A 27630-nucleotide genomic window follows, 5' to 3' on the forward strand; every position below is an offset into this window, starting at 1 on the left:
ACAAAACCACAGAATGGTTGTGGTTCCAAGAGACCTCTGGAGGTCATCGAGTCCAACCTAGCACAATCAGGGTCAAGCACAGCAAGTTGCTCAGGACCACATTCCATCAGGTTCGGAGTATCTCCAAGGATGGAGACTCCACAACCTCTCTGGACAGTCTGTGCCAATGTTTGATCACCACCAGTGAACTGCTTTTTTTTTCCCCCAGGTTTAAATGGACTTTCCTGTATTTAATTTTGTCCCCATTGCATGTTATCCTTTTGCTGGGCACCACTGAGATAAGCCTGGCTCCTTCTTCACTGCTTCTCTCATCAGATATTTATACACAGTGTTAAAGAGAGTTCACATCTTTTCACAGGTTGGCTACCAGCCATGGGCTCATCTTTGTTACTGACTGCTAATTTTAGCCAACTGCTCACATCACCAAAATTATTATTGCTTGATAATTATTTCATGGCAGTGGTTACTCAAAGCTGTGGCAATATAGCCACACTTTGTAACTCCTTTATGTTGATCCCCCCCCAGCCCCCCCCATTAAATTCTCCATGTTGGTTTTTTGTTTTGGCTTTGGTTTTTTTTTTCCTTTCGTATTTAATGCCAAATGCATGAGAGAAAACAATATAATTATTAGTTGGTGGAATGAAAGCTTTGAAGTCTGCCTCTTATATTTCCTGCAAAACATATTTGTCTCTTGACTTTCATTTGTCTCAGAGATACTAAACATGCTGGATTTCAGAAGTGGATTTCAGAAGTTATTCATTCTCACCCTACAAAAAGAAAAAAACCTCTTCAGCTAAAAATTCACTTTAAGGATAAATTACTCTTCTTCACCTTCTTCTACTAAGTGAAACCAATTAAGTTTTACAGTGTGAGAAAAGTCCACCAATGGTGGGATAAGTGAAGACTTCAGTAGCCAAAGCAATCTCCAAATAACCTCTCTGGGGACTCGCAAGCTACGCAAGTGACACTGCCTGTTAGGAAGGTCTGATGAGGAAGATGCAGGAAAGGTATGTGGGAGAGAAACAAGAGTCAGTTTCCTGAGCACACTCAGGTAACCATATAAAACTCAGCCCTTTCCTCTAAAGCGAATTTGCTTCATGTCACTGCAAGCTGATCTGCAGTTTTATTCTCCCTGTGCTGTCTGAGACAAATGATGCTCAAAAACTGAAACCTGATGTATAACCCCACACTCCATCTCATCTCGGGAGAAGCAAGAACCTCAGTCCCATGCAGAGATCATATATGGAAGTACAAGGGGGCAGTACCTATAAGCATATCTGCCCTGCTGGTGTAATGCATGTGGCTGTGATGTACAGGATGCTGAATCACAGAGTGGTGGAATCCCATCTGGAAGCCTTATTAAGCAGAATTTTGTAATAAAGATGTCTTAATAATAACAACAACGGATTTCTGTCGTCCCTAGTCAAAACAACTCCTTTGTGTTTCTCTGCATCTGCTAAAAATAGGTAACTTATTAAAGCTCATTAAACTAAAAATATTACTTTTACCACGTGGCTTCACTGCTAAGCCTGCCAAGAGTGCTCAGTATTGTTAGGTGGAAGTGCCTTACAGAGGCTGTAAATACATCCACCCATGAAGAACATAGGAGGGTAGCCAGCTTTCAGGGTAAGAGCTGCTTTCTCTTCTGTCCTTACAGAATGCTTGTGCTTTAGAGCCAAAAACTAAACAAAGACTCAAACCTGGCCTTGGAGGTAGAACTACAAACTTCTAATCAGTGCTACTGCATGAAGAAGATTATCTTATTAATGAAGATGTTTATGGAGCAGCTTTGGAAGAAAATCATACGGGGACCTACAGACGTTGGAAATAAGCAGCCAGTACCTGCAAAAACTGAAACTGTGCAGCTGTTCATAGACAAGGAAACAGGAGCAGTTATAAGTAACATGAATGACACCTCAAGGTCACTTCAGAGTACTTAAATGCCAAATATCTTCAAAGTACTCCTACACACAACCAGAACTTTGTGTGTAGTTTTAACCCTGCGTAGTTTCATAGCAGCTGAGATACTGAATACCACAGTAGGTAACCAGGTATCTCCAAGAAAAGGGAGCATGGAGCGAGCTCCATTGGCACTAGATGCCACCTTGAAATATATTCTCCAGTCAGTCAAGCATTCCATTAGCAAATTCACATCTGAGGTCTTTGGCAAGGCAGGAACACCATACTCTCTTGCCCTGGGTAATTACACAGACTAAGTGAATTTGACAGCCATTTTGATACCTGGTAATATGCTTCAATGCACACTAGCTGTTTTGTGTTTAAAACTGAGCAAGGCCAGCACATATGTTTGAGAGTGGATATCTGCCTATGCTGGGCACTATTTCATGAAAGTCAGGTTTCTGTCACAGATCTAAGGCAAATATTACAATTTACAGGAAAGAAATGAGGACATCGATACATTGTGCGTTATTGGAGACATACAGCCTTTATAACACGGTGGCCTTCACTATGATCTCTGGGTTTTCTATGTCCTTTTTGCTTTGGACCATTCTCAGTTCCAGCTGGGCTGAGTTTGGTTTGTTTCCTTCTCCAGCTTGTGCTAAAAAGATGACACCAGAATACAATTAGAAATAGCAGCAGAAAAAGAAGCAAGTTACACTCTTGTGTTACTCCTCTTTTTTTTCCTCCTCCTCTCCTCTCCTTTCCTCTCCTCTCCCTCTCCCCTCCTCTCCCCTCCCTCTCCCCTCCCCCTTACTATCCCCCTGCTAAAGGCTTCCAAGGTGGAAGATGAAGGTTAGCACTGTGATTTCTTCATATCCCTGCTCTGCACCTCTCTCCAAGAAAGAAACACAGCTCTGTTAATTGGAAACTGACACAGACATGCTCCTAGAGCCCACAGACCCCACCTGGATCTCCTTGGGAACTGAAGGACATGGGAACTCCAAGGGCAGAGAAGCAGAAAGAAAATACTAAAATAATATAATAATCACTCCTCACATGCCCATCACAGCAAACAGACAGTTTATTAGTACTTGATCAATCCCTCTCAATACTAAGCACATGCACTCAAAGTAAGCAAGCTATGCTTAAAACGGAAGCTCTCTTGCACACTCAGCACTTCCTCAGGTTCTTCTGCCACTGTCTTACAAAGCAGTCAAGCTCAGGCAGTATGACAGTAGTCCCACTACAAGCTGAATAGTGACATCTTCAGTTGGGTTCTGTCAAAAATAGGCTTGGATGACACAATAAGGAACATACACTGACAAGACTAACAAGCTCTCCCTCTGCAAATTCTCTGACTGCTTCTGCACTGATTGCTGCCTTTAGTCAGGAAACTCAGAGAGCTGAATGCTGCTTCTGATGCAAATCCAGACAGAACAAGGGAATAAGGCTTGAAAAAATTACCTTTTGCACTCTTAATGGTCCTTTGCAGAACATGTTGCATGGCTGACACAGTCTTTTCACATGCCATCTGCATTAATATAATATATTTAGGTTTGAGTAAAATTTCAGCTGCCTGGATTAGTAGTATTCTTGTAAAAACACTGCTGTAAGAGTCAAACATGGCTGACAAGATGCAAATGGGATAACAGCTATGTGAAGTACTGAAGATTAGTAGTAGAAAATTAATTCTCCCAAAACAGGCATTAGAAACCATAGACATTGAGGACTCTGTGTGCTTAAGGGAAAGAAACAGATTTAATCACTGATTTTTAATGCTTGTTATGAAGTGAGGGTAAAAAACGAAAGCAAGCATGCAGTCTCTCTCCCTAGAGAGAGTAACATCTTATCTGGCAGAATTACCACACCCATGTAACTGAAATGTCACCAATACCAAGTTTTAGTAGCTAAAATGCTTTGGCAAAAGAGAAATGCTGGTTTGGTTTTTTTCCCCACTCTGAGGTGAGGGAAAAAACCAAACCAAACCAGACGAGAGGCTTCAAATCATGTCATAGATTAACAGCAATAATAATGGTAATAACAATCAAACAAATAAATAATGAAGTTAATAAAAACAACCACCCACTACTACCCACCAACCACCCACCACAACCACCACCACCACCACCACCTAGTCTAAACTCCCAGAAAGATTAGTATCTTCTCCCACACCTTGAAATTGTTTGGATGCTTATGTGTCCATGCCAGAAGCATAGCAGCAAACAAGTCTCCTGTTCCAACAAAGACCGCATCTACTTTAGGAGACTCCACGCGAATTCTTTGTGTTATCCTGGTACCATCTGCTTTAGCTGCAACACAGAGAGAGAGTTAAGTAACAGACCCAGAAATCGATACAGTAGCATTTACTGCAATTTAAAAGTGATCACCAGGTTTGAATTTCTTTGTTGTTTGGAACATATAGATGCTAAGGGACGCTGCCAACTTTGTACCAGCTCTTTTAAAAGGTGCACCCCATTCAGAACTTTGCCAAGTAGGGAGAGCCTTTACAGCTTACATACTGCACACACTTCAGAGGGAACATGAAGGATTGGCAGCCATCTATCTTTGGATTGACAGCTAGCTATCTTCATTGAGACAGCAGCAGCAGCTTGCTCACCAAACTGCTGATTTATGGAGACTGCTGAACCCTAGATGGAACATCCCAAACCATAATCTAGAGTATCTCTGAGTGGAATGGAATCAACCAGGTTGGAAAAGACCTTTGAGATCATCAAGTCCAACCTATCACCCAACACCACCTAATTAACTAAACCACGGCACTAAGTGCCTCATCATCCAGTCTCCTCTTAAACACCTCCAGTGATGGTGACTCCACCACCTCCCTGGGCAGCACATTTCAATGGCCAATCACTCTTGCTGTGAAGAATTTCTTCCTAATATCCAGCCTAAACCTCCCCTGGCACAGCTTGAGACTGTGTCCTCTTGTTCTGGTGCTGGTTGCCTGGGAGGAGAGACCAGCCCCCACCTGGCTACAACCTCCCTTCAGGTAGTTGTAGGCAGCAATAAGGTCTCCTCTGAGCCTCCTCTTCTCTAGGCTAAGAAACCCCAGCTCCCTCAGCCTCTCCTCATAGGGCTTGTGCTCCAAACCCCTCACCAGCTTTGTTGCCCTTTGTTGCCCTGGGTGTACATGAGCAGCTGTAGATATCAGCAGAGAAGTTTTCATTCAGGGAGTGTTTTGATTGTATTGAGGTTAATGATGGTGATGATAGGGTTGAGGGTTTATGGGTAGGAATCAGAGGGCGGGCCAACATGGCAGATGTCCTGGTGGAAGTCTGTTGCAGACCACCCAACCAGGATGAAGAGACCAACTATTCTTTAGGCGTCTGGGAGAAGTCTCACTTCACTAGCCCTCATTCTCACTGGGGACTTCCAGCAGATGTCAGGGAAATTGAAACAGACCACAGCAGTGAGGGAGCAGCCCAGGAGGCTCCTACAGTGTGTGGAGGATAACTTCCTTACACAGCTGGTGAGGGAGACAACTAGGGAAGACATCCTGCAGGACCTGCTGTTTGTGAAGAGAGAAGAGACTTGTGGGTGATGTAATGATTTGGGGCCATCTGGGGAACAGTGACCACAAAATCATAGTTCTCAGTTGTTGAAGAAGTATGGAGGAGGATCATCAGAAAAGGACCTGAGGGTGCAGGTTGACAGCAAGCTGAATATGACCCAGCAGTGCGCTCAGGTGGCCGAGAAAGCCAACAACATCCTGGCCTGTATCAGGAATGGTGTGGCCAGCAGGAGTGGGGAAGTGATCATGCCCCTGTACTCAGCACTGGTGAGGCTGCACCTCAAATATTTTGTTTGATTTTGGGCTCCTCACTACAAGAAGGGCATTGAAGTGCAGGAGTGAGTCCAGAGAAGGGCAACAAAACTGGTGAAGGGCCTGAAGAGTAAGTCTTCTGGGGAGAGATGAGGGAACTGTGATTGTTTGGTCCGAAGGAGGCTAAGGGGAGACCTCATTGCTCTCTACAACTACCTGAAAAGAGGTTGTAGTGAAGTGAGTGTTGGTCTCTTCTCCCTCGGATCAAGTGATAGAATGAGAGGAAATGGTCTCAAGCTGCACCAGAGGAGGTTTAGATTGGGTATCAGGAAAAATTTCTTTACTGAGAGAGTGGTCAGGCATTGGAGTAGGCTGCCCAAGGAAGCGGCAGAGTCACTGTCCCTGGAGTGTTCAAAAACATGTAGACATGGCACTTTGGGATGTGGTTTAATGGCCATGGTGGTGTTAGGTTGATGGTTGGCTTTGATGATATTAGAGGTTTTTTCCAACCTAAACAATTCTATGATTTTATGTACCATATTGTAATCACTACTGGAATGACCAGACATATTCCTGACCTGGCATGTACTGAGTGCTAAGATCCACTGACTGATTTTTAGTGGGATTTAAGTATCAAGCAGTTTTTTGTCTCTCAGGAGTCCAGAAGGTGATAGCCACATTTAGATCCCTTAAAGGAACAAGAAAATGAGAACATATACCATCCCATATGGCATGCCCATCTCGGGTCCTCTGACAGTCCACACAGTGAATTTTGGTGACGGTAAAGAAAAGGATGCAAAGAAGAAGCAGAAGGACATTTTACAGTCTCTCACAGAGGGACAGTCTGCTGACTGGACAATGAAGCTTTTCATGGAAGTATTCAAAATGTTCAAAGTTCCTCTTTTATGCCACTACTACTTGCCAGGGCCAATACTAGGGGCTTTAGCAGCCCTGGTGAACCTCAACTAGGACATCCACTACCCATGTACCCTCTGCTCATTTGCCCAGGAGCAGCACAGAAGTTCAGGACTCTGTACAAGCTTCTTTGCTGAGCTGTGTTGTAGGTGTACCTGTGCACAGCTCTGCTGTCTTACTGATTGGATTTTCCAAATTCCTTTCAGACTTGGCTTTTCTCACCTCTCTCTGAGGATCAGTGGGCTGTCAATGGCACATGCTTGCCATCACCACCCCTGTTCTGCTCAAATTATCCAGATACTGTGGGCCTGTACCCTGCTGGTGAGGGCAGGGCTCTGCCTGTGCTGTGATCAAGCTCAGCTCCCAGTTTGCCTTCCCCATTTAACCACTGATACTAGGACAAGTTCATTTAGAGATCTAAATTCCTTCCATGCACTACAGATGGGCCTGATATAACAACTTCCTAGAAAGAGTAACTGAAAGTGTGGAACAGCGTGGAACAGGTTAAAAGAAAGCAGATTTTAACAAAGGAATTCATGGCTTACTTTTCCTGTGGCTTCCCAGAGCAATTAGGTAGTCGTTTCCTAGAGAAGCCTGCAGATCTGAGCTTGTGATCACCACAGTCTCTGGTCCCATGGCATGGAGCATATCCATTACCTTTCCAAGTGCAAAAAGGCAGGAATCAGTGACTGCAGTATGTGTTGATGAAACCCCGCCTCTTTCATAGTGCTGAGGGTTTTTTGACAAGCATCTTATTTTGGCATCTTTTGTGAAGAGAAAAAAGTTTCTATTCAAAGAGTGCACTTCAGTTAGAGGAATTTGTTTGAAAGAGGGGACTCAAAACATCCACATTTCAACATAACACACTTGTTAAAATATACAAGCAACTCTCTTTGTGTTATCTTTGGATACTCCTCTGAAAAGAATACTCTGTTTCAGCTGTGATCAGAACCTCTGTCTGCATCATGTTTTTAGAACATCTTATCAAAAGAATAAGAGAACAAATATACAGGCACATGCAACTGAGCTGGCTATCTGGAAACACTTGCTGGAAAGGTAGCAATTCCAGGCCATGAAAACTTATTCTGCTACTACTTAAAGAGTTAGCAAAAACAAAGAGTCAAATTAGATGTACAAGTGAGTCTGTCTCGATCTTCTTCTCTCGTTCAGTTTCTAACTCCAAACTGCACCTGCACATTGCTTACCCTTACAGGTGCATTTCCACCCTGTGTGTTGCTCACTTAAACTCACTATGACTCTAATTCTTACACCACAATGGGTTTCCACAGAAGTGATTTTGATTTCACAGAAGGGTAAGTAACTTCAATAATGAGTTCAGTATAAAACACAGGGGAGGAAAAATTGTTTTTTTCCAGAGAGAAAAATAGCACCCAAAAAACATAAAAATCCTCTCAAGACTAGCTATGACTCATGGCAAGTTGAATGATAAGGATTTAGTTCTGCTATTTGAAATTCTCTGTTGCTTTTCTTTTTTTTGTCTAAGCCCTCAACTGCCAGACTTCTTTGCACATGCATTGGCTGGGTTTTACAGAAGCAGTAAATCCACCAGCGTATGCTGACACAAGTGTCCTGTGAAGTAATAAAACTCAGTTGCATCTCTCAGTCACAATTCCCCTAGAACCTAATCACCAGTGTTTCTAGCTGTGGGGCTTAGCCCCTTCTGCATTAACATTCCATCACATTTACTTTTCTGTTAGAAGGATACAGTCATGGCTAGTCTTGTTGAAGAAATGAATGAAAGCATGTCACCACACGCACCAGTGCCAGAATTCCTATCACCTCCACAAGAGACAAATTCTAGTATGGATTATTACTCAGAAGGATAAACCTGTAGGGGGCATGCAGCTGGAGAGACAGCTTGCTCTGAGCAACCCAATCTAGCTGAGAATGCCACTGCTTACTGCAGAGGGGGCTGGACAAGATGACCTTTGGAGGTGCCTTCCAACCCAGACCATTCTGTGATTCTTTCATTAAAATATCATACCTTGCAAGCAACTACTTTAAAAATATTTCCCTTCCTAAATATAGCTCCACCTGTTCAGAACAGATTGTTTTAAAAACCCAAATAAGAGCTGTAACATGAATCAGACAGACTGTGAGAAAACAAACCTGTAAAGTTGCTTAGCACCTGCCACTGGTGTTTGCAGCTGAAATATGCAACCCTAAACTAAGGGCTGCTCAGCTAGTAGTGTTGTTCTCAAGTCTGTGGTTCCACTGGCAAGTAAGAGAAGAACTGAGCTGTAGTTAGCAGCTAGTGGCATGAAGCACAGTTCACCACCCTTGCCCAGCACAGTGGGTTAATGTAAAACCAGGATGGTGCAACAGGAGGGGTGGTGGAGATGAAAAGACCTGAGGTCTTTGGAGCTGCTTCCTGCCCTGAAGAAATGGCAATCAACCCATGCTACAGAAAGATAGAAAACAACAAACATTTGGGCTGACAGACTCCAGCTACTCTGCAGGGTGCCACTGCAGCTGCTGTTTGTTTAAAAACTTTGTGATCCTTTGAAGATCAAAACCAAACCTGAAGAAATAACATCAGTCCATTATCGAAAGCACTTGACTAGTCAACAAAACAAATTGCTCAAACCTTCTCAAGACACCAATAAAATCATGCTCCCATTTTGTCCTTCACTACCAAATCCTGCATGTTTTTATCTCCTTCCATTTGTGTAGAAGGGTAAATCTTTACACATCAATACAGTGTATTTGGGGACCATCCATCATCTCTCTATGGTGATGACAGCAGCTATCAATGCTATAAATTTCTCTGTCTTTCACCAGGAACTACCTTAAGGCCATGCATCACTCCCAGTTTGATTTCTCATCTGTGTCCTCTATCCTTTTGCAACCCAGGTCTCATCCCCTTTGACTAAACAGAGCACCAGCTTCAGGAAGGGATTCAGAGCGTATTCAATCAACGCTTGTGAGAGTTTGCTAGTAAGCTCTCTTCTTGCAAACAGTCTGTGTGGAAGAACTAGAAACGGCTGCCCCATCAGCTTTACTCTTTTACTTTACTCTTGCACGACTCAGGTGTGGACAGCAGAGGGAGCAACTCCTGCAGATTTCTAACGCCCAGGGTCACCCAAGGCTTTCACCCCAGCCAGCGCATTTCCACGGCGCTGACAGCGTGTGCTTCCCTGCCATGTGCGCTGCTACCGCTACACTGCAGGAAAACAAGCTCACAGAGATCTGCTTGTTACCACTGTAGTGCCTTTATCTCCAGTTCTCTTGGGAACTTTCTTCAGCAGTCTGGCACCAGAACAGAGTCTTTTGCGCCTGGAGTGCACAAGTTTTAATAACAGATGAAAAGGATAAAGGGCAAAGTGACTTCAAGGTTAAAGACAAATGGTCAAACTGCAGCACTGCAGGCAGGAACACAGAGACCTTACACATCCAGCTCCTTGCCTACTTACCTCTAAAGCTTCTTTTTCTGTATGAATCTTCCTGCCTGTGAGCAACCTGAGAATGAAACACAAATCTTAAAAGAGCCCAAGTTCTCAGGGCAGCAATTGCTTTGTCAGCTCTCTGAAAGGAGGAAAGCTTGGGCTGCACCATACAGGCCTAAATGGTTTGTAGCTGCACGGTCTGCTGTATCAGATCTCTCTCTTTAGATGTTATGTGCACAGATACACAATGCCTCTAAAGCAGAATCACACCAGTCCTAACCTGCCTCCTTTAGAGAAACCTGTATCACAGAATTCCCTCATAAGCATCTTTTCTCCATCTTCCGTGCAGCTGCTCCTAGGATCCCCTTAAGGGACAGCCTGTGATGTACCATGACAGATTATCTCCTGACCAAAGAGTCACAGCTATGTAGACAGAATGGACAGGAGGCATTTAAATTCTTAACTGCTAAGAAACATGGCCATGGTGGTATTCCTCAATCGTATTTTGGGGGTCTGGGTCAAACTATTTCAGTTTTGATATTCTGACATATAATAAGAATTTCCCTGTCAGAGGGAAAGGATGGGGAAGGGAAGAGAGGGCTTTTTTTGTTTTTCAACCTGCCTTAGATACAGGCCTCTGGAGATAAGAGGTGACCAAAAAAAAGAGAGACCGGACCAAACATGAGAAATCTTCTCCTCACATAACTCCCAGATTTTTTTTAATTGACTATGTGGCAGTTGGAGGTTTGCTGAAAAGCACCACTTGAGTGTAGCAGCTAAAACTCCCAACACATATGAAATCCATATGCTAGACACATGGATAACACTGTACTGAGACAAATAAATGAATGAGTATCCGTCTCCCCTGCTTTTATCCCCAGATTTATTTGGCTCTAAAAAGAAGTAAGTACTTACTCAGCTTCAAACTGGTTAGGAGTAATTATATCAGCAACAGGTACAACTTTGTCCCTGTAGACTGGGAGGAGATCCTTGGGCACATACTAGGGGAGAAGAAACAGTATTGAATGTCAGCAGCATTGGAGATGTGGCACTGCAACTCATCTTCCCTCCAACTACCACTCATGCTGTCACTGAGCAACCTGACAGGTCCTAGCATGCTGTTGAAAAGTGACTGAAGGAGCTTGGGCAGCTTAGTTTGAAGAAGAGGAGGCTAAGAGGGGGCCTCATTGCTCTCTACAACTACCTAAAAGGACCTTGTAGAGGGGTTGGCGATGGTCTCATCTCACAGGTAATTAGCAACAGAACAAAAGAGAAAGGCCTCAAACTGCAACAGGATAGGTTTAGACTGGACATGAGGAAAAAAATTTTCACAGCAAGAGTGATCAGGCATTGGAATGTGCTGCCCAGGCAGGTGGTTCAGTCACCAACCCTGGCTGTGTTTAAAGGTCAATCAGATGTGGTGCGTGGACGTATGGTTTAGGGGTGAACATTGTGGAGTAGGGTCAGCGGTTGGACTTTATAATCCCAGGGGTCTTTTCCAACCTGAATGATTCTATGATTCCATGGTTATACAGCAGTAACTCAAAAGTGGCAGTCAGTGTATCCTCCAGCTGGTGACAGTACAACCAACAGCCCTTCTTTCACTGGAAGCAACAGGAAGCACTGCTAAGCAGACAGGCTTAAACTAGCAGCAATAAAAAGCGGTGCCTGGATGAAGAATTTCCAGGTCCCCTCTCACCAAACTGACAGCGCAGCATAAAGAAATACAGTTCCCAAGATGGGGAACCTTTTTCTCATGCCCTTACCTCCAAAAGAAACTATTTTGTTGTTGTACTTTGCTGCAGCAGGATGTGCCCACATTGTGTTGCATTGTGGGGTTTAGGAACAAGCAACATCCATGCTGTGCATTATTTCCCCGCCTTCTTTCAGTGAAGTATTCCTAGGGTGTGCTGTGCATCAATATGTGTGAACAGGAATCAGATGTGTAATTTTTTTGGGTACAACTTAATCTATAAAGCAGTTCCAATAAGGACATTACAAATAATTTGCTTGTGTTGCACCCAAGACTAGCAAAATGCTAGCATACTACGTGGCATGATCAGCTCTTCAAGTAGTAAGGGTCAAAAATCCCTTTTCTGCCCTTCTGTTCCCTCTCCACCCCATCTTCATTAGTTAAATATAGGCCATCAGCAAAGGGACATTGGTTGTCTAAGCAGGTGACACACTAAGACATAACAGGCTCAAGCTGAAAAGCTCACAACAGAGCTCAGCTAGGAGTTTGGGTTAGATGGGTACAGGGGTTCCCCCACCTTTCTGAGTCCTGCTGTCGTTCAATTTAACAAAGCTTTCAATAAAAGTTCAGAAGTTCATTGTTTACTAGTAGCTGATATTCTCTGACAGAACCCCATTTGTTACGTGGAGATTAATGCCCTCTTTTTGCCCATGTTTTATTTTCTCTCTTGGCCTCAGAAGCTTTACAGGGCAGGGTGTCCATGTAAGCTTTCAGTTCGTCAAGGAATATGTGTTGCTGCCTCCCATTCCCAGTCTGTAACAACAGGTACAACCCCACCACAGTGTTGACCACTAGATGCTACTGAACGCTCACCATACTGATACTGAGCTCACTCCTGCAGCCACAGTGAAGTGGTGACTCTGTCTTTAGACAGAGATGTAAGATTAAGTTATATCTAAACAGAGACATTTTAAAATAATGACTTTATTACTATTTTATGGCAGGATGTCATTGGTGGGTTGCATGTTAAGTGTTCTTTTCTTCCATGTACCCTGTCTTCCACCCAAAAGGCACAGGTAGGCACATTGTTATGACTTCTCCCAACAGCTAAAGTTTCACAAGGTGACCCTACAGCTGCTAGATCTCTCATTAGAAAAGAGCCAAGGGCAATAAATATTGCAGCAGATGTAAAATGAAAGAATAGAACACAAAAGCAATGGCAAATTTATTACTAAGTGCTGCTTCATGTGATGTTTTATGAGCAGGTAAACTGTGAAAAGGTACAAGGACAAAGAGGAATTCATAGTGCATGCCTAGCTGGAGGCAGAAGAAACCATAAAATATTGTAATTGCTGATGTCTTGACACATTCCATTTTTACTGAAATTATTTGCTCATTTTGATCAAAAAAGAATGTTTCTTTGTCAGTATGCAGTATGGTATTGGCACACAGAACCTTTCTGTCACTGATCACAGCCCAGTGCCTAGCAGCTGCTGGATCTCACGTGAAATAAGTCATCTCAATTTAGGTTCAAGTGCTATGTCAATTCACACGACCACTGACACTACCAGCCTGTCTACCAGCCAAAAGAGAGCTTGTGACAGAAAATGAGGGAAATCCAGTGAGGGAGAGAGGGGGGATATTTTCCTGTGGACAGGGTCTGTATTCTACCTGTTGTATCAGCAAAGAGTTAGAAATAATCCTAGGGCAATGCAGCCATCATTCTTCCTAGATACTAAACTCAGGAAATTAAATGTACAAACTTGATGCTGGGATCCAGAACCATGCTCAGGTGAAGTAGCTTAGTTTTGGTGTTTTAAAAGTATTAAATAATTAAAGAAATACTTATAGTAAATTAAGTAACTAACTTAATAAATCTTTATACAGCTTTATATAGCAAATACTCACTATACAGAGAATCCACACATTCAGGTACTAACCATAGAGCCTTCTCCATTCCATTTGTCACCCATCACTGGATCACATACTGTAAGAGAATAAATCTAGCTTTAGAAATGGGGTACAGTTATAGAGACCCTGGTAGGAGGGATAAGTTTTAGGCAACAGTAATGGCTATATAACAGCACTGAGCACCTGACAGACTACATACCCTCACAGCTCTTGCAGCACCCTTTATAACTGGTGGTTGCCCATTCTGAAAGAGTAAGCCATGTGTCTTAAGGAACTGCCAGAGGAGGGAACAAGCTGGGAGCAAAGTGTTTCTGCTGCGTGTCTGATGTGTCTGGGTAGTGTGGGAGCATTGTGCAGAGGGGTGCCCATACCCTGCAGCATCTGCAAAAGGGATTGCCACTGTCCTCCTGGGATGCCCTGTGTGGGTGGCAAGGGGGGTAGACAATGTCTGAAGACTCTTGGACTGGATATTAGGAAGAAATTATTTACAGTGAGAGTGGTGAGACACTGGAGAAGGTTGCCCAGGGAAGTTGTGGATGCCCCCTCCATGGGGCATCCACAAAGCCAGTTTGGATGGGGCCTAGAGCAACCTTGTCCAGTGGGAGATATCCCTGCCCATGGTGGAGGGATGGAACGAGATGATCTTTAAGGTGTGTTTTAACCCAAACCATTCTGTGATTGTAGTCACCCTCTCCTACCTGCTTCCATATTCTAATATCTGAAGGTGATGAGGATGAGAGAGTTTGACTATTGGGAGCAAAAGGGCTTTTGCTACGGAAAATGCAGAGAACCCTCCCCTTCACCCCCCAACCCAAAACTCTGGAGTAATAATGCATGGTGGGGAAGAAACATGGAAGAAGCTGACAGCTCTGAAAAGAGTCCTACTTTTGCTTTAGCATAAAAAAATACATGCCAAACACACACCCTAAAATGCTGTGTGCACACATTTAAAAAGCCCAAACATATTACAAAGAAATGAGACAATAAATCCATGCCAAAGTACACAAACTTGTACTTGGTGTAATACTACTAACACATTTAGCATAGGTTCTGAACCATCAGCAGCAACAGCAACATATTCCAAAGTGAGGATGGAAACAGTCAAGTCTTGTGTTTTCAAAAAGAATATTGTTCATTGTACAAAGACCTTTTAGCAAGCTAAAAAAGGAATACAAATCCAAAGGCATCGTATCAATGTCCACACAGCAATTAAGGAAGTTTCTGTGAGTAAAAGGAGTGGCAAATTGGTTTATATTTTAAAAGTATTCTCCTTACATTATAGTCTGTTTATTCAATACAAAGAATCTTAGAAGCCTATGTCTGCTCTCACCATAGAATGGTTTGGGTTGGCAGGGACCTCCAAAAGTCATCTAGCCTAACCCCCTGCAGTGAGCAGGAACATCTGATCACTTCCTGCACTATACAGATAGTTGTTTCTTCTTTCTGCTCATACTTGGACGTTTTTTAGCTTTCACTTACTAGTGAGGAGACTGGAGAATCTGACAATGCAAGTGTCAATAAAGGCTAAAAAGCAACAGAACTTGAGCTCAGAAAAATGTAGCAGAGGTATCTCTATATGTAAGAACTATGCTTTGTTGATTTTAAGACACATATCACACTCCACAGTATTGCTCCTTGCAAATCCTTCACACCCTTCTTGCTATTTCCTGACTGCAGAGTTTACTGAACCCAACTGGCCATTGGAATGTGCTGCCCAGGGAGGTGGTGGAGTCACCCTCCCTGGAGGTGTTCAAAAAGGGATTGGATGTGGCACTTGAAGTGTTGAGTGATAGGTTGGACTTGATGATCTCTGAGGTCTTTTCCAACCTTGTTGATTCTATGATTCTATGATCATTCACAGCTTTTTATCCCACTAAATTCCCATGACTTTGCCCTTTCACTGTAAGCATTTTGCTCAATTCAAGCCTGTGCTTGTGATGTTTGAAACTCCTGACTCACTCAGAGAGTCAGGAAGGAAAAGAGAAGAGTCTTTTCTTAGAAGTGTAAGCCTGACTGACACATTAGTGAGAGCAGTTGCTAGCCTATTGCTCTTTAAGTACTCTTAGGTAACCTTAGCAGAGGGCACCAGAGTTAGAAATGCTAAATTATGAAGCTTGTAAGGCACAGTAAGACACTTCTGAAACCACAGCAGGGCAACTCGAGAGTCTGTCCCGTTTTCAATGGACTTGGAAATCAAGGAGAGGTATCAGCTATGAGCACCTACAGCCTATGCCTCTGAACTGTGAACAGCAGCAGCTGGGATTTTATAAGCCCTTGCCACAGACAAGCAGTCCTCAAGGCACATTCTTCTTTGGATAGCACAATGAAAGTAACGTACTGAAAGGCATAAAGCCCCAACCCCATCAACACTTAAGCAATGCTGAAACTGGAGCCTCATCTGCTCCCAGTCAGATGAGAGCACAAGGTGGTTGTGAAATGCTGGATAACATCAGAACATTTTCATCCCAAAAATGTGAGAATTCTGGACATGTAAAATGATGAATCAGAAAGAATTACAATACACATCCTTACCATACACTAGGTTAGAATTCTGTTGCTTCAACTCCTGGACAATATCCACCACCATTGCAAGAAATGACGTGTCTCTTGTATACCCTTTGAAGTAAGAGAAAAAGGACACTTTTGAAGTAGATTGCCAAGAATGTTGCTTTAAAAAGAGTTGGGGCCTCTTCCAAGAGTTGAAAGCAAAATAGAAAAGGGATATTTCAGCTAAAGAAGTATTGAAACATTATTTACACATTTTGCATACTAACATCTCCTGCAATTCAGTGTGCTTTTCCTGGAAATGTCTTCTGTCTGAGAGTTCTTTTAAGGAAAGAAAGGCTGTTTGCCTATTTCTCAATCACAAAGAAACCATTTAAGCTGAAATTAATTTCTTAATCTTAGTTCAGTCTGTCTTCTATTTAGTCTCCTTTGCTTTGGACATATTCCCTGAAACAGAACTGACAGTAACTCTTCAGACATGCCACACCCTTCCAGTGAAACTGTTTTGGAATTATAATCCATACACTGAAAGTTTCCATTTCCCCCTGTGTAGAAAGCACCTTCCTGCATGCAGATGCCATTCAATCAATCACATCTGGCAATATCCTGCTCTTTACCTTTAAAAAGTGTGGCCAGCAGGAGCAGGGAGGTCATTCTGCCCCTGTACTCAGCACTGGTTAGGCCATACCTTGGGTCCTGTGTCCAGATCTGGGCCCCTCAGTTTAGGAAAGATGTTGAGTTGCTGGAACATGTCCAGAGAAGGGCAACAAAGCTGGGGAGGGGTTTGAAGCACAAGCCCTATGAGGAGAGGCTGAGGGAGTTGGGGTTGCTTAGCCTGGAGAAGAGGAGGCTCAGAGGAGACCTTATTGCTGTCTACAGCTACCTGAAGGGAGGTTGTAGACAGGTAGGGGTTGGTCTCTCCTTCCCAGGCAACCAGCACCAGAACAAGATGACACAGTCTCAAGCTGCACCAGGGGAGGTTTAGGCTGGATGTTAGGAAGAAGTTCTTCATAGAAAGAGTGATTTGCCATTGGAATGGGCTGCCCAGGGAGTTGGTGGAGTCACCATCACTGGAGGTGTTTAGGAAAAGACTGGATGGGGTGCTTGGTGCCATGGTTTAGTTGATTAGATGGTGTTGGGTGATAGGTTGGACTTGATGATCTCAAAGGTCTCTTCCAACCTAGTTAATTCTATTCTATTCTAAAAAGTGACTGTTCATTGCTATAAAAGAATAATACTGTGATCTCAACCAGATGCACAGCTCTTGCTGACATGAAACCTGGTTAGTAATCTACATTTGAGAAGTAGGAACTGGATGAGAAACAGTTTTTAGTAAGAACTGCACATAGAACCTCTCTTTTCTATAAAGCAATCTAAAGGAAGTTCTCTGCCTGTATTTATAAACACTTGGCCCCAGGATAACTCTGCCACAGTCATTACGCCTTGTGGAACTGTATCCATTCAAGAGGACCTACACAGTAACAAGAGCAAAAAAGAACAAACAAAAAAAGAGACAGGACATGGTCAAAACCAAAATCCAACCCTGCTTATACTTTGCTCTGTATCCAAAGCACTACTTCTTTGAAAGCAGAAGAAACAAGGGCAAACAATTGTCTTTAAAATCATGCTAGAGTACTCTGGAGTGCAAATACTGGAACCCTTTCTCCTCAATTTAAACTCATGTCTTGATAATAAATTAAAAACTAATACTCTGACATTCCTCAGCCTTTTTTCAGTAGAGACACTCCCACAACATTAATTAAGCCTGTTCATGACTGGCTGGTACAAGTCTGTAAACCATACCAGGGGATCAATTTACCCACTCAGTTACAACCTTTGGGCTGGAGAACACTGGCTGCTTCAAATTCAACAGCATGAGCAGTTGCCACTATAATATAGAGATGAAACTGCAGGAGGAATCAAAGGAGGGAAATAGTTTATATTTCTTTGTGTTTACATCCCAAGGGAACTCCAAAGAACAGGATCTTCTTACCTGTGAGTACATAATCATACCGGTTGACCTTGTTCAGCTTGAGTCCTTCATACAGTTCATGAAGCTCATCTGAGTTTAACACTTGACCCTTCCAGTGGGCATAACCTGTGAAGTAAAAGCCAGAGAACCTTTCAAGAGCTAGATTTTCTAGTTAAGATCACATGGATTACACACTTGGAGGGACTGTATCAGATATAAGCACCAGAAAGCATTTCCATCTCCTCTCTGTAAAACACTGTTGCCAGCAGAAGAGTTAACATGCTCAACTTTCTCTCAGCATCTCTCTTTCCCAAAGGATCTAGAGTGACGATACAGAAGTTTGAGACTGTCCATGTATCAGCAAATCAAGTAGAGCACACACAAGCTCCTGCAAGTTTTCCCATGGAGCCCATACAACTGTCCCTTTCCTGTGTGGAGGGGGATAAACATAGATTTTAGACTTCACTGGAGGCAGATGTCAGTATGATCTGTGGGGTTTTGTATTTTATACTATTAGAAAATATAGAAAGACTGACAATCAGATAACAAGGCTGATCAGGTTTGTGGATCTGTCTGGAGACAGGCAGGCAGCACTGCTGCACCCATCAGATAGTGTCCACTGGGACCTGCATGCAACAAATGGAGTAACCACAGCAGAATATTGTCATGGATGCTCATTAAACATACAATGTCAGCTGACAGATTTCCTTACAAAAATAGCAAAGTTTTGAGGCTGAGGGTACTGGAAGAGGCAAATGATTATCATAAGTGCAATATAAACAGGTAATATCCATATACTCTTATTCTTAAATGATCTCTTAAGAATTACAAGACAGTATTCTCAACTAAGAAATGGATGAAAGGTAAAATTACTTGGGAGAAGGTGAACTTAGTGCTTTCAGCAAACAACAGGCCAAGTTCCATGGCTGCCAGTTGCAAAGGGGGGGAAAAGAAAAACAATAAAAAAGAAAAATCACCCTTGACAGACTCTACACATTTGTTGAAAAATGGAAATGCACCTTGTCACCAAAGCCTGCCCATCAACAAGGCAGTCATCATTCCCTTGTGTAGAAGGAGACTTCCTTCAGGATATTAGATTAAGGACCCCCAGTTCAACTCTTCCAACCTCCCTAAATTCAGAGTTTTTAAAAAGCTTCTAGTCTTGCTAACTGGAATTAGAAAAAGTGAAATGTTAAGGGAGGCCTCTTCTTCCACACTACCCCTGTGAGAAGGTAATGCTGTTTTGTTTAACATCTGCTCTTTGAGTTAGAAAATTGAGTGATGAAAACTGTTGGCTTTGATTATCACTCCAAACTGTGTTATTAGAGTAACAGCCAAAAGGTGCCTAGAGCCTAGGATAAGCACATTTTTTCAGTTTTCCTTCTTATGAATGCAAATACACCCACAGGAGGGTGAGCAGATGGATCATTTTGCTCTCCTCAGCTCACAAAGGCCTATCCTCTAAAATACAACTCACTGCCAGCTGGCTGGGGGACTGACTCATATCAGCCACTACAATTCTCTCTCTAGTAAATGTTTTTTAAAAGTCTCTGTGAAGATAGAGACCAAGTGAGGGATTCCCATGTTAGGGCTGTAGTTCCACTACAGAACACAGTGATATTCAGAATGACAATGCCTAACAGCTAGGCACACGTAAGCCTCTGTGAGGGACTACAACTCAAGTATTTGGCTTATTTGACACACACAGAGATGTTTGTTCTACCACATTGGCAGCTTCACAAAGAAATGATCTGCCTTCTCCTCTTCCCCAAACCTCTACTTGCACTGCAAAGAAGTCCATACAAGCACACAACAGAGTCCACTTTACCTCATTGTGCCCATCAGTGAAACTGAGTGCAGTTTTCACCCAGAATCAAGGTCAGTTAGCAGAAGAGCAGTCACTCACCTTACACATGGCCATAAAAAATAACTATGACAGATTGTCCAGACAATCTAGATACTCTCAGGAACCATTCCTACAGAGGGATCGTGCACATTCACTATTTAACTAAGAGTTAAGCTTCCTATGTCAAGCTGTCTTAAATAGTCAGTGCACCGGATCCGTATCACACAGATCCTCCACTGAGGGAGGGAAATAGGGAAAATTATGGAAACAGCAGCCCAGCTTAGCTCAGGAATTGTTAAATTACCCACAGAGGGTAGGGACATTGCCCAAACTCTGTAGCAATGACTTCAAAGGGTATCTAAAGGATCCTTTTTACTACCTGGTAACACAACTCAAAGTCTAATCACAGGGTGGCTGGAGGCTAAAAAAGCCCTCGGGAAGCTCTCAAGGGAGGCTCAGCAGAGAATCACTGTTTCACTAGGAACTGAATTATGTTCAAGAAGAAACAAACAAAATCAAAACTGACAGCAAGACAGAAATCAACATGAGCCCTTTCCCCAGGGTAACTTCATGTGACATAATGAACAAGGGGCAAATCCCACGACCCTGTATTTATCCTACTCTCCTAGGGGAATATACAACCAAAAAGTAGATTCTGCAGAGGGACAGAAGGAAAAGACAGTTACTCCTGTTCAAAAAAAAAAAGGAGTGTCACTAACTTAAGGATGGATACCTGGGGTCCCAGAAGGAGGGACTGTTTTGAAAGGGGAAAGGCAAAACATCCAGATAGATGCTGTGGACCATAAACCACCCCCTGCATAGCTCTGAACTCGAAACTGGTTAGCAGTGAATGCCAACAGTAACCTTAAATATGTGAGATCCAATTGGCTTTAGAGTAAAGCACAAGTGGTTGGAGTTCAGGATGATAACCAGGAATTGCTGCTTTCCTCCATTAGACACAATACCCAGAGCTGCCTTGCAAGACCAAAAGAAAGCCAGCTTCATATGCTAGGAGTATGACTATCTGGAAAACAGCAAGAGAAAACTTAAGATCTTCTGCTTAACTGTCCCCTTACTATAACTCCAACTCTGCAGTGACATTTCCAATATGACACTCAACAATCCAACAAAGTCTCACAGTGTGTGGCTATTTGCACACAGTATAAGAGAACTACAGTCAAGAAAACTGAAGAATTAGTATCAAGCTAGTACATGGCAAAACAACTACATCCCACTTGGAGAATAAAGAGCTGGTTAGGCATAGCAGCTGGATCAAATTATTACTCTTCTATTTTGCATACTGAAGTGAGATCTTGGCTTGTATCTTGCACAGAAAAAAGCTGAGTCCTCCTTGTTTTGGTTACAAAATCACCAAATAGTTCCTCTCAGTGCTGAACTGAGAGAGCAGAAAGAACACTGCAAGCCATGATACCATCTCTCCAAAATTGCTCTTGGCACAGACTGAGTAAATCAGTCTCTCTTTTAGTAATACTTTTAATCACAGATAAATATTTAAACAACTTTATACCCCTTCTGCCTATCTGTGTTATGGTCTTTTATTGCATTTGCTTTTACCAGATGAGAATGAAAAAGCAGGTAAGATATGATGCCTCTTGTCACTTACCTCTTTAAAATTCATTAATCTCCAAGGAAATGTCATTGTTCAGATGCATGACAAAAGAAAAAAACCCCAAAACCACAACCAAGAGAGTCAGCTAATACTGCACCTGAGATGAATTTACATTTCTTGCCTTCCCTCACTGCTAATTTTCCCCCCCCATCCATCTTCTTCGGAATATAATTTTAAGCATATTAATTACTTTCAAAAACAAGTTAAAAAAGGCAATAGAAATCCCACACATATCAGAAGAAAACAAAACAAAAGAAACCCCCACACACACCCACAGGAACAAAAACAAACCAAAAAATCCCCACAAAACAAACCCAACCCAAATATTAGCTACCATTTAAGTACAGCAAGGCGTGTAAGATTTCTTTGTTTTCCAGCCCAGAACGTTCTGTTCTGAGGTTTGAGAGCTCCTCCTGTGACCCTCTCTGCAACACTATTCCAAGCAACTTCAGTAACCATGTATTTCACATGGGTGAAAAGAACAAAGGTCTAGCATTTCAGGCTCAGGATCAACAGGAAAACTGATTTCAGCTGTGTCACAAAATGAAGTCAGGCAGACTACCTGGTCTAAACACAAGACTTTGGTCTTCAGCCATGAGGAGGCCTTCAACAAACCCAGAACTACAGTTTGAAAGGCTCCACATTTATTTATTTATTTATTTTCCCCCCAGCTGGTCTGTGTGGGAGTCAAATACTACCAGTGCTAAGCACAAGTGGAGATCTTTTCTTTTTGTCCCACACTGCACAGGTGTGAATGCCTGCAGATGGGTGACAGACTGTGAAGAATCACATTAACAAGACATGATTATAATTTCTTATGTATTAAGCTTCCCAGCCAACCCAACCGCCCACTACACACTCACTAAGGGGAATTCAAAAGTGGTTAGCTTAAAAAGGAACAGAAAACAAAACTCAGGCTGGTTTGCTGCAGCAGTGTCAAAGGCAGGATTTGTCTGGCAAAGTAAGCACATTATATGCTTATCATTTAACTTCCCGATTAAAACCAAACATGCAAATCACTGGAGAATTAAAAATCCCCCCCTCCCCCAATAAAAAACCAACTAACAAGACAGTAAACAAAAAATTCTAGATGTTTACAGCAGACAAGGAGACACTTCTGCAAACAATGTAGTAAAATAGAATAAAAAGCACAGAATCTTTGCAGGTTGCGTGACAGCTTCTTTTACTTGTGCACGAGGCATGATGCCACTCAAGGGTGAGTCACTCCTAATCATAAAAATAGCTCCCCAAGCAACATGACAAACTCTTCTCCCAGGGGGACCAATTCAAAGCACATTTTCCAAATTTCAGGATTATCAGAGGCTAAAGAGAAATAATTCTGAGCAGGAGTCAGCAGAAATATCTTACTAAATCAAAAACGGGGGGGGGGGGGGGGGGAAGGCAATAATGACTCATCAGAAAGCCTATTAGTCATAAATTCTCTCTGCATTTTATCTTTTGCTGACAAGACCAGATTTGAAAATGAGGACAGGGACAGACAGACACATTGCTACCCATGCCACTCTAGTATGCACCTTCTTTTAGGAACTGAAGTTCACAGATTTTTGAAGCAGAATTTTGCCCTACCATCTTTAATGATGACCAAAGAAAGGGTTTTCATGAGATGCTGTTCCTGTGAGGAAACCCAGGTTATCTTCACCCATATGATTTCTGTGTATTGTGGCATTGCTCCAGACAGGTTACACTCCAGGATGGCAGTTTCTGTTCTCCAATACCTGCAGCAGAGTATTGATACCCAGGTGCTAGTGCAAGCTGGTGTTTAACGCTGAAGCCTGGAAAAGTCTTCCTATAAAGCCAGCACGTTTCTACACCCCTCTCTTAAAGAGGAGGTGCAAAGCAGTGGGCTTAGAATCTATACTTCAATTTGAGAAAGGGCAAAAAGGATCTCATCAGAAAACTGCAGTGTTAGAAAACCAGACCTCCCCTTCCCTTCCTTTTATTTCTGTTCCTTCCTCTTTCAACCAAATGACCAATACTTCTAAAGGCAACCTCCTTTCACTCGCATTTGGCAAGTGTCAAACACTTACTATATTGTGGGGTTTTACATTTTTTTGGTGGGGGAGCTCTGCTTCCCAAAGTCATGAGGCTGTAAGGATATCTCTGTGATTTTTTTAAACAGGCTTCCTAAGATAATCAAGATTACAAGGAAAGGGGAAAAAAAAAGCAACTCCTAAACACCAAGCGATAAAAAAGAAGTTCCAAATATTTTAAGGATTTGTGATTTTTTTGGACTTATCATAGTATCAGTCAGGGTTGGAAGGGACCACAAGGATCATCTAGTTCCAAGCCCCCTGCCATGGGCAGGGACACCCCACACTAGATCAGGCTGGCCAGAGCCTCATCCAGCCTGGGCTTAAACACCTCCAGGGATGGGGCCTCAACCACCTCCCTGGACAACCCATTCCAGGGCTTCACCACTCTCAGGGTGAAGAACTTCCTCCTCACTTCCAGCCTGAATCTCCCCACTTCCAGCTTCATTCCATTCCCCTTAGTCCTATCACTATCTGAGATCCTGAGAAGTCCCTCCCCAGCCTTCTTGTAGCCCCCTTCAGATACTGGAAGGTCACAATTAGGTCACCTCAGAGCCTTCTTTTCTCCAGACTGAACAGCCCCAACTCCTTCAGTCTGTCCTCACAGGAGAGGTGCTCCAGCCCTCTGATCATCCTCGTGGCCCTTCTCTGGACACGCTCCAGCACCTCCATATCCCTCTTGTAATAGGGGCTCCAGAACTGGATGCAGTACTCCAGGTGGGGGTCTCACCAGAGCTGAGTAGAGGGGGAGAATCAGCTCCCTTCACCTGCTGGCCACACTTCTCTTGATGCAGCCCAGGACCTGATTGGCTTTCTGGGCTACAAGTGCACATTGACTTGGGATGTTCATTTAGGCCTTCTGGATGGTGGTGGTGAAGTATCGCTGGTTTTTTCCTTCTTCTATTGTCTTAATTGTCTGCCAAACTTCAGTAAACCACTGGTAACCTTTCTCCAGCTGTGACACTATTAAAACCCCCCAAATCTTCCTTCTTTATTGTCCTGCCTTCAGACAAATTTTGTTTAAGGTAAAAAAAACCAAACCCTCTATGTAGCTCTTAGAACACCCTATAAAGCTGATTCAGTATTGAAACAAAGCCAACTAACAACAGGTGCACTGAGGTATTTCACATGAAAAAAACAATAGTATTTATTTTCTGCACTATTACTACAGTTTTACCCAGCTATCAAAAAATAAACACCACTAAATATCAGACTCCCAAACTAAATACATAGGTCACATCTAAGTATTTTCTTAAAACCATGACAGAACCTTTGTACTGTGCCAAAGGGTGTAAGCAGAATAAGCAGCTTTTTGCCTGGGCTAGGGAAGACCCTCACACCTTGTTTAGTTATTGCCTCTTTTGTGCCTTTCCTCAACAAGCAGAGGTGGCTTTCCAGCTACCTTTGAAACATTCCTTTCATCTCCCCAGGGTGACACTAAATTTCTTCCTTGATAGAAACACCTTGCAACCTTTTGAATGCTGAATTGAGCTCAATATAGTAAGAGAGGACAGAGGCTTCACAGTCTGCTCTCTGTTCCAAAAATCATCAGTTTATTAATGGGGCTGTACCTGTAAGACACTAGGAAAGTACCTCAAATACTTCCCCCCACCCCCAAATCAGGAAATTGGTGCTTTTTTCCAAGCTGTTAAAGCTCAGAATTTCTACCTGTATTATTTTTAATGACACTCTTAGAATTTATTCATCTAGAGTAGTTCTCCCCTCAAACAACCTGCTACCACAATGACAGTATATGATTGATCCAAAACCAGCAAGTCACTTGTGAGCCCTTTATGGGTGAAAGGTATTGCTAACACAGACCTTTGATTTCTTTTGAAAAATAAAGTCCTCTGGCACTGTGAGTGTTAGGAAGTCTGAAAGCATTACATTAGGGCACCATGTTCAGCTTAGAACCCAAGTAAAAATGCACCCCAATATATTAACACCCCATCCACTTCCTCTCTCCAGAATCTAATTATAGGATACTAATACTTGCTAGCCATCTGGGTGGGCACAAAGACAGGAAACGTTGCCTCTAGCTCTGTATTCTGCTGATCTTTGGGTTGGTAATGTGAGTGTCACAGGGCCATTAATGAACACAAAACAGTACTGCAGTCACCTGTGCAGGCCTGCATATATCCTGAAAATGTGAGTGAAAACATAAGACTAATTTTCTTCTTACTGTCCTCTGATGAGGTGAGCCACACACTGAGTAGAGCTGAGAAACTGTGGAGTGCTATCTGAGGACACATGTAAAATTTTACCTGTGTGGTTTGAAAACTGGACAGAGTTCACCGTATCAACTTCAAATCCCAAGACCTGGAACAGAACACAGGAATATTTCCTTTACTAACACAGCTTTATTAATACACTATCAAGATCACAAAACATGAGAAAGGGTTCTTATTTCCCACTGCATATGTTAAAACCTTGAGCTCTGTTTTAAAGTGAAAGCTGAACCAACATCCAAGAAACGTAAACAAGAGTACTTTACTACAACAGCAGATGTGGAACAAAAATGGCATTTGCAACTGCACCAGAAAAATAGAGCTCTGGATCTTCAGAGTTGAGTTTGTCTGAGGATAAGGACACAGAAGTTGGTCCAGCAGCCATCACTGAAGTCATGAACAAAGCCTTGGCTACTCTTTCTTGGCAAGAAAAGCAGTCTAAATTTCAAGGTACTAAAGTACTGCAAAATACAGGGGAAGGATACTGTCAGTATTCCAGAAAGCAGGTATTTCCAAAAGGAAGACAGAAGGATCCTGAAAGAGATCAACATTGAGCCATACTTGGCTGTCACAAGCGGTTTCTTTACAACTAAAGGAGAACACACTTACAGAGACTTAATGTGGGGTATGCTTAGGCAATCAAGAAGAGAGAGGTCTCAAAAACACAAAGAAAAGAAGGGGGGGGGGGGGGGGGCAGAAAGAAGCCTAAAGCATGCTCCAAAAGCCACCTGCTACCTTGCATTACCAAAACTCCAAATATTGAAAAAGCCAAGAATTTGCTGGTGCAGTTGAACATAATCTTGTTGCCCAGAAAGAGTTAAATATCATAGAAATAAGAGCACTGAATTAGGAGAAAACTAATGAGGATTTTTATTCTGGCAATACCTGCTTAATACAGACAGGCACTGCTGTTCAAGCCATTTTTAGACATTTTTATCTGCCATGGAGGAAATTCTAATGCAACAGTGACATAACGGTCTGACATTTAATATTTGCTTCCACAACCTACATGCTCTGAGTAAGAATTCTCCTCAAAAGATGAGCTGCTATATATGGCTCAGTGAGTCACACCAGGAGATAATAGTAACAATGCATCCCTGTTTATGATCTACTTTCAGGCAATTTGCTGGGGAGGGAGAAGTGAACAAACAAAGCGTTCGGCAGTCACGTTCCGCACCGAGACACACGCCTCTCCCTTTTCTGTCACGAAGGCAACCCCTTCACATCTATTAAAAATCTCTGCAGGTACAGTGCCAGACATTAGGTTTTTCCCTATGCACACACTTTCTCTCACACATGAAAAACACCTCATCTAGTTGAGGATGCCCCTGCTTAACGCAGAGGGGGGTTGGACTAGATGACCTTTGGAGGTCCCTTCCAACCCAGACCTTTCTATGAGGAAAGATGTCAAGTGTTAAGGCCCTTGTTTCAAACACTGGGCCATTACAAGGTGGAGGTACACACTGCAACAGGTAGTTTACTCTGCCTGCAGGAACTGGGTTTCTGTCATTTCACAGCTCACAGTCCACAAAGGTCTTCATGGAGGAAATCTCTTCTTTCATCTCTAACCAGAAAGCAAAGTACTCTTCCATTAATGATAGATAGAAAGGTGGGCTGTCTCTGTTTGATCAAGTTAAAAATTAACCTCAGCTTTTACTCTCATGCCATTTTCTTGTTTCATCTTAGCACACTTTAAAGACCCAAGAATTAAAGGGATGAGAACATGTTATAACCTTAACCTTGATGTTTGCACACGCTCTTCAAAGAAACAAACAAGTCCTGCTTTTAA

The 27630-nt window shown here is 42.7% G+C and overlaps 1 protein-coding gene across 1 annotated transcript in view; it reads right to left on the reverse strand.

The window, feature by feature from the left end:
- Positions 1–856: 856 nt before the first annotated feature.
- PDXK (pyridoxal kinase) overlaps positions 857–27630 on the reverse strand; it is a 47888-nt gene continuing 21114 nt past the window's right edge. Inside the window, exons 2-11 of the mRNA XM_054165773.1 lie at positions 25878–25932; positions 18108–18212; positions 16142–16225; positions 13639–13685; positions 10921–11006; positions 10033–10078; positions 7144–7255; positions 4075–4211; positions 3367–3433; positions 857–2560 (exon numbers count right to left, since the gene is read on the reverse strand). Of these exons, the coding sequence (XP_054021748.1) occupies positions 2448–2560; positions 3367–3433; positions 4075–4211; positions 7144–7255; positions 10033–10078; positions 10921–11006; positions 13639–13685; positions 16142–16225; positions 18108–18212; positions 25878–25932 (852 nt within the window). The 3' untranslated portion in view covers positions 857–2447. The remainder of the gene's footprint in view (positions 2561–3366; positions 3434–4074; positions 4212–7143; positions 7256–10032; positions 10079–10920; positions 11007–13638; positions 13686–16141; positions 16226–18107; positions 18213–25877; positions 25933–27630) is intronic.

This window comes from Dryobates pubescens, chromosome 12 (assembly GCF_014839835.1).
Source record: "Dryobates pubescens isolate bDryPub1 chromosome 12, bDryPub1.pri, whole genome shotgun sequence".
NCBI lineage: Eukaryota > Metazoa > Chordata > Aves > Piciformes > Picidae > Dryobates > Dryobates pubescens.